Source organism: Heptranchias perlo, chromosome 39, assembly GCF_035084215.1.
Source record: "Heptranchias perlo isolate sHepPer1 chromosome 39, sHepPer1.hap1, whole genome shotgun sequence".
Taxonomy (NCBI): domain Eukaryota; kingdom Metazoa; phylum Chordata; class Chondrichthyes; order Hexanchiformes; family Hexanchidae; genus Heptranchias; species Heptranchias perlo.
Window position 1 is genome coordinate 2,135,972 of NC_090363.1, and position 15,698 is coordinate 2,151,669.

Genomic DNA, 15,698 nt, shown 5'->3' on the forward strand with positions numbered 1-15,698 from the left:
TCCTCACGTTTACTCCTGATAGTCCATCCCGTTATTTTACACAGAACCTGTAAGTGTATCTGTCTTGTGATTTAGGGCAATAGCTGAACTCTGCTTGACCAAAGCACTGCCGTGAAGCCCCTTGTAAGACATCCATTATTCTGTTCCTAAGCCGCACGCAGTTGCAGTTACTCGGTCCAGTCAGAAATCACAGCATAATGCTTCCAAAAGCAATACGTGCGATTAATTCACCGTGCGCATGTGACGTAATAAATTCAGGGAACAATTTAAAAAAACGAGTATAATGGTCCTTTAATGAACAGTATCAAACAGAAACTAAATCCCGAAGGGTAATCGGAACTGGTGCTTTTTTTAAAAAAACACGAAGAAATGATTCATTTTTGGGGGGCGTTCCAGGGCCTTAAGGACATTACAAGTAAATACATTCTAACAGGTGTGACCAAACCTGCAACAAACGCAGACACCACTGATGGGACACACATCCCTTGTGGTGTCTGAAATCTGATCTGAACCAGACTGAGAAAGCGTGAGGATGGGGGAAAATGCACCTTCCAGCCACGAGACACTGTAGGGACTGGGGAAATGGGCAGCTCGTGTCATGAAGCAGCCTCGTTGGGAGCTTTCAGAGTCTACAGTTTATTACAGTTCAGGTCACTCTCTACCCAATACTTGGTTTAAAAAAAAAAATCACTTTTCTTTAAAGTACACTATGGACTGCATTTTAACCACTAACAAAATAGGGGGATATTTTCAGTTTGAAAAGAACGTACAATTGAGCCACACGGAACAGGAACATCATCGGTTCGATCCTTGACCTGTGCCGATTTAGCCAATCTCACGCAGGGCGGGGGTGGGAGCGTTTCTGAGTGTCCCTGGGGAGGAAAGGAAAGGACTCGGATTTTATAAAGTGCCTTTCACCACCTCAGGACGTCCCAAAGCGCTTTAAAAAAAATTTGAAGTGCAGTTACTGTTGTAATGTAGGGAAACGCGGCAGCCAATTTGCGCACAGCAAGATCCCACCAACAGCAATGAGATAAATTACCAGATAATCTTTTTTTTTAAAGTGATATTGGTTGTATGGATAAATATTGGCCCAGGATTCCCCTGCTCTTCTTTGAAATAGTGCCATAGGATCTTTTATATCCACCTGAGGGCAGACGGGGCCTCGGTTTAACGTCTCATCTGAAAGACGGCACCTCCGACAGTGCAGCACCTCCCTCAGTACTGCACTGGGTGTTGTCAGCCTGAATTAAGGGCTCAAGTCTCTGGAGTGGGACTCAAACCCACGACCTGCTGAGTCAGAGGCGAGAGAGCTATCACTGAGCCGAAGCGAACACTGTAGGGGAGGGGAGGGGAGAAAAAGACAGAATCATGGTTAGACGTATCCATCCCTGATCGCTGTCCAGTGAGCCCCCGCCGGAACAGAGCGCGTGAATGTCAGGCTAGGCCGGTAACGGGAGAGGCTGTGATGCAGCTTACGGTTGGATAGCTCACTGATACTGATTGGCTCACACTAGGTAACAGAGGGCCTGGTGAACCGATACCTCGGCAGGAGCCCAGTGCTTGAGGAGAAGGAGAATGAAAGAAAAAAAAGACCAAAGAAAGGGGAAAAACCGTTTTAAACACAGTCACCAAGAGCAGGGCACAAGTACCTCCCATCGTGAGGCCGAGGGACGCCCCTTGGGGGAAGTCACCTGGCCAGCAATTCATTCCTGTCTCACTGACCGCACTTGCCTCTCCTAATGTGGACTATCTGCAAAGTAGCCTCACTGCGCAGAAACTCCTGCCTGTCTCTGGAGATGGGGACCTGAAGTTGGGACCTGGGCCTGCGGGCTGGGGCCTGTCCCGTCACATCCCCTGCTCCGGGGCCAAGTCTTATCCATCCCGACCGGTATTGCTTGAAACATCATAGCTAGCCCAGAGGCCTCCTCCCCCGACATTCTCTGCACTCACCCGTTCCTGCATCCGAGTCTCGTACGGTTACACCTAGATCATCCCAAAACGGAGAGACATTTAAGGAAGGCAAGGTTCATTGGTTTTACAATAGAACATGAACAGGTCCCACTATGGGCCTGTGCTCGGTGCACGAACACAGCCCCTCAAAAGTCAAAACTATATAACAATGAGTTTCTAAGGTAACATACAGTATAAAAAGAATTATAATACAGGTCAATCATAGAAGTGGCTGGTTGAAATAGCCTTTACAATGAAGCACCCAAGTTCTTAAAGTGTCAACGTTAAATTGGGCTCGAGAAACACTGATCGAGAGGCAGAGCTTAAGATCGTAAAATGAGCACATAGGGTACATGAGCTTAGGATCGCGGCAGTGTGTATGTTGGGTAGGGGGTCGGGCTTGGCCGCGATGCCGCCTAATGGTCGAATAGCCCTCCCAGCGCAGGACGAAGGAAGGATCGGCCGAGCTATCAGCACACGTGGAACCTGACCCACCTCACCTGCCTTCTGGGGGTGGGGAGAAAAAAAAAAAAATTCTACTACACCCAACAGGTCAGAGGCGACCAATGCCGATAAACAGAGTGCGGCACTCGAATGGGATTAGCCTACTGATATGGCGGTGGCCAGGGAGAGAGCATAGCTGCCTTGGTGGGGGACCGCTTGGCTGCAGGGAGTCTGAACAGCAAAAAACCTGGATTGAAAACCCAAAATCGGCAGTGTGGCAGTCAGCTTCAGCACGACTCGACAACGACCGCTGCCCTTGGCTTAAGACAGTGTCGTCTCCGGACATCGCCCCTCATGGTGCTTTATACTCCCAGTCTGACGGAGGCCACCGAGAAACACCGACCACCAAAACCGAGGAAACACCCACTCCACACCCTCTCTCTCTCTCACGGGATTTTTCTTTTTGGGAGGGGAGGGGGCGAGAGAGAGAAGCTTCACCTCCCCTCCCAAAAACCCTCCGAGAGTTAAACTTTACACAAGTCTGAAACTTGTTGAAACTGCACGACTTCCTCTCCTGCCCCTGAATGAATGGTTCCAGATTACACCGGCAGAAGGTGAGTGCCCGAGAGTGAAGACAGTCGCCAGCTGGTGCAGGATCCCATCGTTCCCCCAAGTTCGGGAGCGAGGCAGCCGGGTAAAACACAAGGGAAACACAGCAGGGCTTCTCAGAGACGGGGACAGAAAGTGTGCAGTTGATTTCAGCGACCCGATACTGCACTGTATTAACGCAGGGCTGGGTCTCAAGGCGTTCACAGCATCGTTCGATGCTCCCCCCTGCCCCCCTCCCCTCCCTGGGGAACCGTCTGTGGTCAGCCCACCCTCGACATTTCCCTGACGTGTTTCAGATTAAACCAAACCCGAGCAGAAGCTTGACTCAGAATGGCAACCAGTTCCAACACATCCCAGGTATTAAAGCCCCTCCCGGACCTCTCCTGCAATTTGACTTTAAATATTTGTTTCGAACACCCTTCTCGACTATTAATAATAATTAAAAAAACAAAAACAAAAAACTCACAGTTTAAGACACAGGACAAAAAAAAAATAATAATCCTACATCAATACTTCTTCGATAGGAGGGGGTGCGAGAACAGACCTGTTCTTTTCTTGCATACAATTCTGGCCTCAACTGGGACATTCTCAAGGCAGCAAAAGTTCTCAAGCTCAGGGAAGAGGTGGGGTACTAATATATAAAACCACCAATACAGGACATGCCTCCTACAAGATGTAGGATCCTGGGCAAATCCGCCACCTGGCTTCAAAACAAAAACCTGTCGGCCCTTCGGTTGGAAAAATGACGATAAACAAAAAATGAAACCCTCACCGTTTCAGCTGCGAGTTCGCCACGGAAATAAAAAACCCACCCCCCAACAAGGCCGACTTCTCCACCGCGAGAGATTTGTTTCTCGTGCCGGAGAAATTGAAGGGGGGGGGGGGGGGGGGGCGGTGGGTGGGGGTTGTGTGTCGTGCCTGGTCGTTTATCGCAACGCTATAGTGTTCTGACTGAAATAATTCAACGAGAGAGAGAAGGGGAGGGGCGGGCGGGGGGGGTGGGAGAGAGAGAGAAAGGCGTGGGTCGGAGGGTCTCACGAGGGTCCTAATATAGTCAGGCTGGCTTCAGGCACGGTGTCCTGGTAGGCCTCGAGCCTGGCCAGTCGGCTGTGTTCCAGCGCGATGGCTTCCGCCGAATGCTTGCACTTTTCCGAACCACACTGGCAGGTGAAATACTTGCACTTGATGTCCCAGAAACGGTCGCCGTAATCAAAGCTGGAAGAGGAAGTGAAAAAAAAATGCTTTTTACCGACAGTCAATAATCTCAAGGCTCTCGGTGTGAACTCACGTTTTTCTGAAAAGGAACATTAGGAACAGGTTGGAGGCCATTCAGCCCCTCGAGCCTGTTCCGCCATTCAATTAGATCATGGCTGATCTGTATCTTAACTCCATCTACCCACCTTGGTTCCATATCCTTTAATACCCTTACCCAACAAAAACCCATCAATCTCAGTTTTGCCTCAACAGCTGTTTGGGGGGAGAGAGTTCCAGATTTCCACTCCCCTTTGTGTGAAGAAACGCTTCCTGACATCACCCCTGAACGGCCGAGCTCTAATTTTAAGGTTATGCCCCCCTTGTTCTGGACTCTCCCCACCAGAGGAAATAGTTTCTCTCTTTCTACCCCATCAAATCCTTTAATCATCCTAAACACCTCGATTAGATCACCCCTCGAGGGAATACAAGCCTAGTCTGTGTAACCTGTCCTCGTAATTTAACCCTTTTAGCCCCGGTATCATTCCGGTGAATCTTTCCGCACCGAGAAAAGAATCACGGATCCTCGATGGCTCAATGTTAAACACGTTAAACGGGACTAGGTGTGGGACTGGGCCCGACAGGCCCAGGAAGGTCCTTATTCCAGCCCCTTGTTACTGTGCCGAATCAGCGATCCCCGCTGGGGCGCCAGGATTGACCGCTGCCTCCCACAGTCCAATAGCCGGTTGACACCCACTGTCGAGGCTCATCGGTGGACACTAACCCGACTTAATTCCCATAATCATGGGATACGGGGATCGGGCGGGGATGTGGAGTTGGGGTTGAAGATCAGCCATGATCTGATTGAATGGCGGAGCAGGCTCGAGGGGCCGAATGGCCTTCTCCTGCTCCTATTTCTTATTTTGAGCAAACAACTGAAGCGGGGATTGTGTGGGGGGGTTCCCACCTGACTTGGGAACTGCGCCCAAAGACTTCAGGGGAGAGAAAACTGTGGACGGGTAAAGGACTGGGTGGGTCATTAGCAGGTGTCCCAGCCCGCGGAACCAGAGAGAGCTCGGGCACACAATCAATCCTCGTGCTTCACAATCCTGGAAGTTCTGATGAGTGCAGGCGAGGCACGGAGAGGTGGGAAACGATAAAATGAATAAAACGAGCGCAAGTCTTTCGCAACAATCAAAACAGACTCAACCGGAAGTAAAGCAACGCATCTGCTACTCAGGCTTTTCTTCATCAACCCTCGCCCACAGCCTTTTTGTTTTCTGGTCAGCCAGGTGTCAAGGCACTTGCAGAAAGCCATTGCTGTACTAAGTGCGGGACTAAAGTACGTTAAAGGCGCCATATAAATCCAATTTGTTGTCCCAGAGACTGGAACAAGATGGGTGTGTTTTAAGAGTCTCCAAGCTGTGGAACTCCTCAGCCTCGGTCTCCCCTTTCCAAAACAACCTTTCACAACCCAAAACCCCTTGGTGGTGCCCCTGCACTATGGAGTCACTTCCACTCGGGCCCCTCAATGGAAATCATTCTTCGACTGAGAGGTGAAAAAAATCAGGAGCGCGTCTGAGAGGAGCTGGGAGTGGAGCAAAAGGATAATCGGGATGCCAACCCCGAATCATGCCCAGCACCAACATAAGGTGCAGCCATGCCACCCTCCCTTATCTTGACTGGATCGGAATAACACGGCCCCGGTGACCCAACGAGAAACGGCTGGCCTCTGGCACATCCCCCGATTCCCATCGCTCCACCACTGGCGGCCGGGCCTTCAGCTGCCTGGGCCCTAAGCTCTGGAATTCCCTCCCTAAACCTCTCCGCCTCTCTCTCCTCCTTTAAGGCGCTCCTTAAAACTTGCCTTCTTTAACCAAGCTTTTGGTCGCCTGTCCCAATATCTCCTTACGTGGCCTGGTGTAAAATTTTGTCTGATTTACGCTCCTGGGGATCTTTTATCACAACAACAACAACTTGCATTTATACAGCGCCTTTAATGTAGTAAAACGTCCCAAGGCGCTTCACAGGAGCGCAAAGGAGACAAAATTTCACACCGAGCCACATATCAGGACAGGTGACCAAAAGCTTGGTCAAAGAGGTAGGTTTTAAGGAGCATCTTAAAGGAGGAGAGAGAGAGAGGCGGAGAGGTTTAGGGAGGGAATTCCAGAGCATGGCGTCTAGGCGGCTGAAGGCACGGCCGCCAACGGTGGAGAACTGGGAGGAGCGCAGAGATCTCGGAGGGTTTGTAGGGCTGGAGAAGGTCACAGATATAGGGAGGTGAGAGGCGCTATATAAACGCAGGCTCTTGTTGCTGTTGTTACTAACATGCTCTGCCGCGCAAGCCCCACCCTCCCTCCCCGTGCCCCCTCCCTCCCCTCACCCCACCTCCCCCACCCCCGGGTCAGCCACCTACCCGAGCTCCTCGCCGGTCTTGATGTCCCGGCTGCTGAAGAACGCGATTCTCGGGAACCGCAGGTCCTGGTGCAGCATGAAGACGCGGACGGGGATGATGTTCGGGTCGCACAGGTGGTTGATGAAGCGGCTCACGTTGCCGTAGTAACGGGCGTCGATGCAATACACCTCCCCGTCCTGGAACACAACAGGAGGGACTCAAACAGCAGCTCAAACAATAAACCCAACACCTCGGCGAGTCCAAGTTAGTAAAGACTGGACGTATTCCTGGCGGTTTCAACACATGACCTGTTAATTGTATCCATGTGATTTATATCAATTAGTGTTAATTGTATTCAGGCGGTGCGTATTAATTGGGAACTCTCTTGTATTCATTTATAAGAGAGCTGATCCAGGGTGTGGTGTGTGCGCGTCAGGGGAATCTCTGTAAATAAAGGCTTGGAAGCAACTGAAGACCAGGTGCAGCATATTATCCTTCACCATGCGGCCGTCCAATTTTTAACATGACCCTCCTGCCTCCAACTGCCTCACCCGGTCAAACAGCCCTTTTTCTGTTCTCCCCCCATCTCTAATAATTTTATAATTAATTAACAGAAGTCTTCAAATTGATTATAACGCCCCCCCTATGATTTTTTCTCCCGGGTGCTCTGCTGGCAGCAGTGTCCAGGAGATTAATCTTTAATTCTTGGAGACTCCTCCCACCGAGGGTTATACTGAGCCCTACAGACAGGGTAGGTCCTAAGTTGTATCTCTGATCTACACTCAGTTAGTGGATCTTAGTTGAGATGGTGGGAGGAGAACTAGTACTGGGTTTGAGGAGAGGTGGGGAGGGGTGACACTGGAGAATTAACTCTGACAACTTCCCATCTCATCAACCAGCAGCTCCTCAGCCTCCACTCACCAGTCCATGTCTGCACTAACCGGGAAGGGTTACCTTGTTATCCAGGTCGAAGAGGTAGGAGTCATCTTCTCGGACATCAGCCTCTGCGTCTGAAATAATCTCGCCCACGTACCTGAATCACAGAGGAAACTATTACAAACTGCGGCCTTTGATGGGAGAGAGAGAGTGGGGGAGAGAGAGAGTGGGGGAGAGAGAGAGTGGGGGAGAGAGAGAGTGGGGGAGAGAGAGAGTGGGGGAGAGAGAGAGTGGGGGAGAGAGAGACACACACACACACAGGGAGAGAGAGACACACACACAGAGAAAGAGAGAGAGACACACACACAGAGAAAGAGAGAGAGACACACACACAGAGAAAGAGAGAGAGACACACACACACAAAGAGAGAGAGACACACACACAGAGAAAGAGAGAGAGACACACACACAGAGAAAGAGAGAGAGACACACACACAGAGAAAGAGAGAGAGACACACACACAAAGAGAGAGAGACACACACACAGAGAAAGAGAGAGAGAGAGACACACAGAGAAAGAGAGAGAGAGAGACACACAGAGAAAGAGAGAGAGAGACACAGAGAAAGAGAGAGAGAGAGACACAGAGAAAGAGAGAGAGAGAGACACACAGAGAAAGAGAGAGAGAGAGACACACAGAGAAAGAGAGAGAGAGAGACACACAGAGAAAGAGAGAGAGAGAAACACAGAGAAAGAGAGAGAGAGAGAGACACACAGAGAAAGAGAGAGAGAGAGAGACACACAGAGAAAGAGAGAGAGAGAGAGACACAGAGAAAGAGAGAGAGAGACACACAGAGAAAGAGAGAGAGAGACACACAGAGAAAGAGAGAGAGAGACACACAGAGAAAGAGAGAGAGAGACACAGAGACAGAGACAGAGAGACAAAGAGAGAAGGCCACCCATCCTAATCCCTAGTCCAGGGGGAAACACTTCACCCGAGAGCTGCTGCAGATAGGGTCAGAGGTTAGGGTCGGGGTCAGTGGCTGGGACAGGGTCAGGGTCGGGGTCAGTGGTAAAGGTGCTACAAAGACTAGGGATCAAAGAAAAAGGGGAACCTAGAATGGGACAGCTGAAAGAAATTCGCAAAGCAAAATACTGCGGATGCTGGAAATCTGAAATAAAAAGAGAAAATGCTGGAAACACTCAGCAGATCAGGCAGCGTCTGTGGAGAGAGAAACAGGGTTAACGTTTCAGGTCGAAGACCTTTCGTCAGAACTGGAAGACATTAGAGATTGGACAGCTTTGAATCAATTCAAGACTGATTACAATCCTTCACAGGTCGAGCTGAAAATTAAAATCAGTCAAACTCGGGGGGGGGGGGAGGAGGTAACTTTAACCTAACCCGCCCGGTGGAAGGGGAAGGGTTCAAGTCCGACGCCCGTTTTAAACCCCGCCCGACCTTTACACCCATTAACTCAAATTTCCTCTCGGCCCGGAACTTCACCTTCAGACCAGGTGCATCATAAAAATCGGTGCTAAAATACCTGGCACTAAACATTCCCGGCACTAAACATTCCCGCCACTGACACCCTGCCCTCAATACTTACTCGCAGATGAAGGTTCCCTGGGGAATATCCTGCAGCGCTCGCACTCCCCAGCCCATCTTCTCTGTGCGGTAAAGTTGTAACCGAACTCTTTCGAGCAAAAACGAGAGAATAATCAAATTAGGAAACTATTTTTTAAAAAATCAGCACAATTCACAGGCACTAAAACAGTTGCATCCATCCCCGAAGTATATCATAGGAGGACACTAAAGTATTTTCTTTTGCAATGTACGAAATTTAGTTCAGCAATAAGTCAAAGCTTTCCCCCCTCCCCAACGTCTCCCCCCTCCTCTCCTCCCTCCCCAACGTCTCCCCACTCCTCTCCTCCCTCCCCAACGTCTCCCCCCTCCTCTCCTCCCTCCCCAACGTCTCCCCCCTCCTCTCCTCCCTCCCCAACGTCTCCCCCCTCCTCTCCTCCCTCCCCAACGTCTCCCCCCTCCTCTCCTCCCTCCCCCCTCCTCCTCCTCTCCTCCCTCCCCCCCCACCGTCTCCCCCCTCCTCTCACACCAACGTCTCCCCCCTCCTCTCCTCCCTCCCCCCCCAACCAACGTCTCCCCCCTCCTCTCCTCCCTCCCCCCCAAACCAACGTCTCCCCCCTCCTCTCCTCCCTCCCCCCCAAACCAACGTCTCCCCCCTCCTCTCCTCCCTCCCCCCCAAACCAACGTCTCCCCTCAACGTCTCCCCCCTCCTCCCCCACCAACGTCTCCCCCCTCCTCCCCCACCAACGTCTCCCCCTCAACGTCTCCCCCTCAACGTCTCCCCCCTCCTCCCCCACCAACGTCTCCCCCTCAACGTCTCCCCCTCCTCCCCCTCCTCCCCCACCAACGTCTCCCCTCAACGTCTCCCCCTCCTCCCCCACCACGTCTCCCCCTCAACGTCTCCCCCCTCCTCTCTCCCTCCCCTCCCTCCCCCCCCCATCCTCCCCTCCCTCCCCCCCATCCTCCCCTCCCTCCCCTCCCCAACGTCTCCCCCCTCCCCAACGTCTCCCCCCTCCCCAACGTCTCCCCCCTCCCCAACGTCTCCCCCCTCCCCAACGTCTCCCCCCTCCCCAACGTCTCCCCCCTCCCCAACGTCTCCCCCCTCCCCAACGTCTCCCCCCTCCCCAACGTCTCCCCCCTCCCCAACGTCTCCCCCCTCCCCAACGTCTCCCCCCTCCCCAACGTCTCCCCCCTCCCCAACGTCTCCCCCCTCCCCAACGTCTCCCCCCTCCCCAACGTCTCCCCCCTCCCCAACGTCTCCCCCCTCCCCAACGTCTCCCCCCTCCCCAACGTCTCCCCCCTCCCCAACGTCTCCCCCCTCCCCAACGTCTCCCCCCTCCTCTCCTGTATTCTCACTGGGACACGGTCACCACCGACGCCTCTCGCATGTAGCCATTCTTTATACAGAAGTCGAGACAGCAAGTGTCGGCAGGCTGCTCGACTCTGGAGGGCATCGCAGCCAGGCATTACTGTCCTCACATGTAATTTCCAAAAAGCTGGGAGGAGGGTGTGGGGTGAAGGACGGGGGTCTCTGGGGACAGTGATCAGGGAGCGATATCCTGGCTGATTGTGCCCCACTTCCTAGTCCAGTGACATGTCCAGTATCAGGCCGGACTGGATGGGCTAATTCAGCACAGGCGGGGGAACTGATTCTGTAAGGTTGACTCGCACACACTGGGTGCTGCACATTCCACACATAAAGTCACAGGAAGGGGAGGGTGGGGAAGAACTCTTCAAAAGGGCTTAAAAAAAGTTCAGGAAATATGCAAAAAAAATAAAAAATGGGATGAGGAGAAAATGATCCCTCCTCCTCAGATTTGAGAAATCTGGAGAGGAGTTTCCCTTGCACCACATCCATGAGTATGATATCACACCAGGGGGATACAATGGACTCCGATGGGGTAAAGGGGAACAGTGGTAGATGATCTAATCTCTATGCCCCACCCCTCAACGGCCACCTCTTACTTGATTCCACTTTGGACCACTCGGTTCTTGCATGACCTCCAGCACGAGCACGCCTGATTGCACTCGAAGATCAGAGGCGGCTCGATCTTGTTGAATTCTTGTAAAAGCCGTCCATCCTACCCGGGGGAAAAGAGGGCGACGGTTAGCACCGAGGCAGACTTGGACTTTACATCATCATTATCTTTCTACACGTCATTTTGTTTCGTGGCCCTCACGAATTCGGAGGTCAGAGGGCAGCCACTTTTAAAGGGGTACCTGTGCACTTAAAGGAATATCGCAGCCAGGCAGCACTTTACCTTGTCGTACCAGCATCGTATGCTGAGCTGTCCGCACAGACAGTTACTGGAAGAACAGTCATCCAGACAGGTACAGTGCTGCAGAGGAAACAAAACAAGGGTAAGACCTGATGAAACAGCAGATTTTAGGCAGCACCTCCTGGAAGGTAACTCGCAGGTAATCAATATTTTGAACATCAGCCTTAAGATGCACCTTAAAAATTAATGATAATAAAATACAAGCTGTGAAAGGTGGAAATCTGAAATCAAAATGAAAATGCTGCAGATACTCAGCAGGTCCTACAGTGACCGAAAGAGAAAGATCAGTTAATATTTCATCAAACTGACAAACCAGTTCTACAACCGAAACATTAATCTATTCTTACTGGAGAGACTGGAGAAGCTGGGGTTATTCTCCTTCGAGCAGAGAAGGTTATGGGGAGATTTTATAGAGGTGTTCAAAATGACGAGGGGTTTTGATAGAGTAAATGAGGACAAACTGTTTCCAGTGGCAGGAGGGTCGGTAACCAGAAGACACGGATTTAAGGTGATCGGCAAAAGAACCAGAGGGGAGATGAGGAGAACTTTTCTTTTACGCGGTGAGTTGTGATGATCTGGAATGCACTGCCTGAAAGGGCGGTGGAAGCAGATTCAATAGTAACTTTCAAAAGGGAACTGGATAAATACTTGAAAAGGAGAAATTTGCAGGGCTATGGGGAAAGAGCAGGGGAGCGGGACTCATGGGATTGCTCTTTCAGAGAGCCAGCACAGGCACGATGGACTGAATAGCTTCCTTCTTTGCTGTATGATTCTATGAGATATATATACACACACACGCAACGGAATTGGAGAAAGACTTCCAAGACTCGCTCCAGAGCGCCATCTAGTGGTCAGAGCCTGCAACTACACTGTGACGGTTGACATAACAAAATTAAAAGGGAAGTGTTGATATTGCTTAGAGTGTTAAATGTTATCACAAAATGTGTGACCAAAAATTGTGACAACAGGAAATAAGGTTTGTGGACAGGAAATGTGCCCGAATAACTTTTTAATAAAAAGATAATTCAGGAATAGTACAAAACTTTCTTTCAACATTACGAAAGCTTAAAAAGAAAATTGAAATTCATTTCACAGGATACATACAAACGTATGGGTTACAGAGCAAACCAGCAAGGCATAACAAGTGGTAGTACATTCCACAGTCAGACTGCTGCTCATGGCAGAACTTCTTCCACTGAATTCCTTGTAAATCGCTTTCCTTAGGGATCAGCTACGACATCTTCCATTATACAGTGCCTTTAATGTAGTAAAACGTCCCAATGTGCTTCACAGGAGCGTAAATCAGACAAAAATCGACACCGAGACAAAGAGGGAGATGTTAAGACAGGTGAACAAAAGCTTGGTCAAAGAGGCAGGTTTTAACTAGCGTCTAAAGGAGGAGACAGAGGTAGAGAGACGGAGAGGTTTAGGGAGGGAATTCCAGAGCTTAGGGCCTAGGCGGTTGAAGGCACGGCCACCAATGGTGGGGTGAAGGAAGTGGGGGATGCGCAAGAGGCCAGAATTAGAGGAACACAGAGATCTCGGAGGGTCGTAGGGCTGGAGGAGGTTGCAGAGATAGGGAGGGGGCGAGGCCAGGGAGGGATTTGAAAACAAGGATGAGGATTTTAAATCTGAAGTGTTCCCGGACCGGGAGCCAATGTGGGTCAGCAAGCACAGTGGGGTGATGGGTGAACGGGACTTGGTGCGAGTTAGGATACGGGCAGCAGAGTTTTCGATGAGCTCAAGTTTACGGAGGGTGGCAGATGGGAGGCCGGCCAGGAGTTTGGGATTAACGGCTCATCCCCACGTTTGTTGGATCCAATTACCTGCAAGTGTGTGATGTTTCTATCGATATTCATCGTGGATGTCTCGCAGTTCTCAGAGATGTACTTGTAATCCTCTGGGGAGCTTTCCGCGTCCACCGAGTTCACACACGGTATGGGGACATTTTCATATCCTCTGGCAATGTCTCTGAGAAAGAGAGTGACCCAGATATGGTGAGCTGCGACTCCACCATGACATTAACAAAGACTCCAGCAAATTTTATTAGTCTCCCCTTATCAATCCAAATACCAACTGCCTGGTCATTATCTCATTGCTGTTTGCGGGAGCTTGCTGTGCGCAAATTGGCTGCCGCATTTCCTACATTACAACAGTGACTACACAAGTACCTAATTGGCTGTAAAGCGCTTTGGGATGTGCAGAGGTGGTGAAAGGCGCTATATAAATGCGAGTTCTTTCTTTTCTGCCGCCCAGATCAGTTAACTTAGTGCAAACTGGGGTCTGGACAGGGAGGGGAGAGTCGCTTATTTTTGTCTACAGTTCAGTTATTGATTGCAAAGACTTGCTGATCCATCGAGCGAGCTGTATTTACAGAGCTCAAAACTGAGTGAGACTCCAGTATACACGTGTGTTATGTTTTGGTTTTTTTTACGTGGATAGGTTCAGCACGAACGGCCACAGCTGATAGAAGATCTCACTCCCTTACAAGGCTGTGTGTGTCCAATACCTAGCGAGACCAGGAGTCAAACAGAGAGCTCCCGTTACTGTGCCCTGACTTACTGGACGGATCAGGTGATCTGCTCAACTTTACAAGACAGTTGAATATATACTGTATCAGATATACTGCAGCTTAGGCTACAGACCAACAATATCAGCACTCCATGCAAACACTATATTTACAGAAATCGCTAATCCCGTCAATGTCAAAACAACAGAGATGCTTCTAGAATTACATCGAATTTTACAGCACAGAAACAGGCCATTCAGCCCAACTGGTCCATGCCGTGTTTATTCTCCACATGAGCCTCCTCCTTCCCTACTTCATCTCACCCTATCAGCATAACCGTCTATCCCTTTCTCCCTCATGTAGCATGCATCTATATTATTCATCTCCACTACTCCTTGTGGGAGCGAGTTCCACATTCTCACCACTCTCTGGGTAAAGAAGTTTCTCCTGAATTCCCTATTGGATTTATTAGTGACTATCTTATATTTATGGCCCTTAGTTCTGGTCTCCCCCACAAGTGGAAACATCTTCTCTACGTCTACCCTATCGAACCCTTTCATAATTTTAAAGACCTCTATCAGGTCACCTCTCAGCCTTCTCTTTTCTAGAGAAAAGAGCCCCAGCCTGATCAGTCTTTCCTGATAATTATAACCTCTCAGTTCTATTATCATCCTAGTAAATCTTTTTTGCACCTTCTCCAGTGCCTCTATATCCTTGTTGTAACTTGGAGACCAGAACTGTTCACAGTACTTCAAGTGTGGTCTGACCAAGCTTCTAAATTTCAATTCCTCTCTTCTGCGCTAACTCTTGAAATAAAAGTGATCTTTGAAACACATTTGCTGCTTCTAATGTGACTGTTGTCCACCAGAAAGCCAGCTTCAGGTGTACGCCATTCAAATTCCTCTGGAGATGCACTGAAACAAAGGATATTCTAACCACATCTAAGGGGCCCGACATTCGTTTGGGGATGTGTCTGGTTTCTGCTTGGCAACTGCTCACAACGAGATGCCTGGATTCAGCAGCTCGCTGGGAAACAGGTTTTTTTGGGCAGTTTCAATCCAGGTCACAGCGGGCGCGACGCACAGAACTGCAACGAGTGCAGGAAACCACACGAGGCAAACTCCCAGGTGGCTGGTGCAGAGAGTGACAACGTCACAAGTGTCAGCCCGTGTGGCTCAGTGGGTAGCACTCTCGAGTCAGGAGGTCCTGGGTTCAAGTCCCCGCTCCAGAGACTCGAGCACGTAATCCAGGCCGACACTCCCGGTGCGGCACTGAGCGAGCGCCACACTGTCGGAGGCTCCCTCTTTCGGGTGAGACATTAAACCGAGGACCCGTCTGTCCTCTCGGACGGACGTAAATGATCCCGTGGCCACTGTTCTGAAGAAGAGCGGGGGGGTGGGGGGTTCTCCCCGGTGTCCTGGACCAATATTTATCCCTCAACCAACATCACTAAAAACTGATTATCTAGTCATTTATCTCATTGCTGTTTGTGGGATCTTGCTGTGCACAAATTGGCTGCCGCGTTTCCTACATTACAACAGTGACTACACTTCAAAAAAAAACAGTACTTCATTGGTTGTAAAGCGCTTTGGGATGTCCCGAGGCCGTATTAGATCGTACCAAGGTTGCAGTTAAGTTACATCGTTGGGCGGAGTACAGGGATTCTACACTAACACACCCAAATGTTTTTTTTGATAATCTTGCTCTTTTAAATGCAATCAGCTCTTATAAGTTAGTGCCACAAAGGCCAGCCCTCAAGCTCAGCATCCCAGAATACTCCCTGCCGGAACATTCTTTGTATGCCTGTGTTCCCAGCCTCCCCCCCCCCGCCCAATATCCGAGCCCCAAAACTTCAGCACAGATG

General features: G+C 50.4%; 1 protein-coding gene across 1 annotated transcript in view; it reads right to left on the bottom strand.

Moving 5' to 3' along the window:
- Nucleotides 1–273: 273 nt before the first annotated feature.
- Nucleotides 274–15,698, bottom strand: part of ehmt2 (euchromatic histone-lysine N-methyltransferase 2) — a 65,892-nt gene continuing 50,467 nt past the window's right edge. Inside the window, 7 exon segments of the mRNA XM_067973851.1 lie at nt 274–4,221; nt 6,614–6,789; nt 7,547–7,625; nt 9,072–9,158; nt 11,012–11,127; nt 11,308–11,385; nt 13,152–13,296. Coding sequence (XP_067829952.1) covers nt 4,041–4,221; nt 6,614–6,789; nt 7,547–7,625; nt 9,072–9,158; nt 11,012–11,127; nt 11,308–11,385; nt 13,152–13,296 — 862 coding nt within the window. The 3' untranslated portion in view covers nt 274–4,040.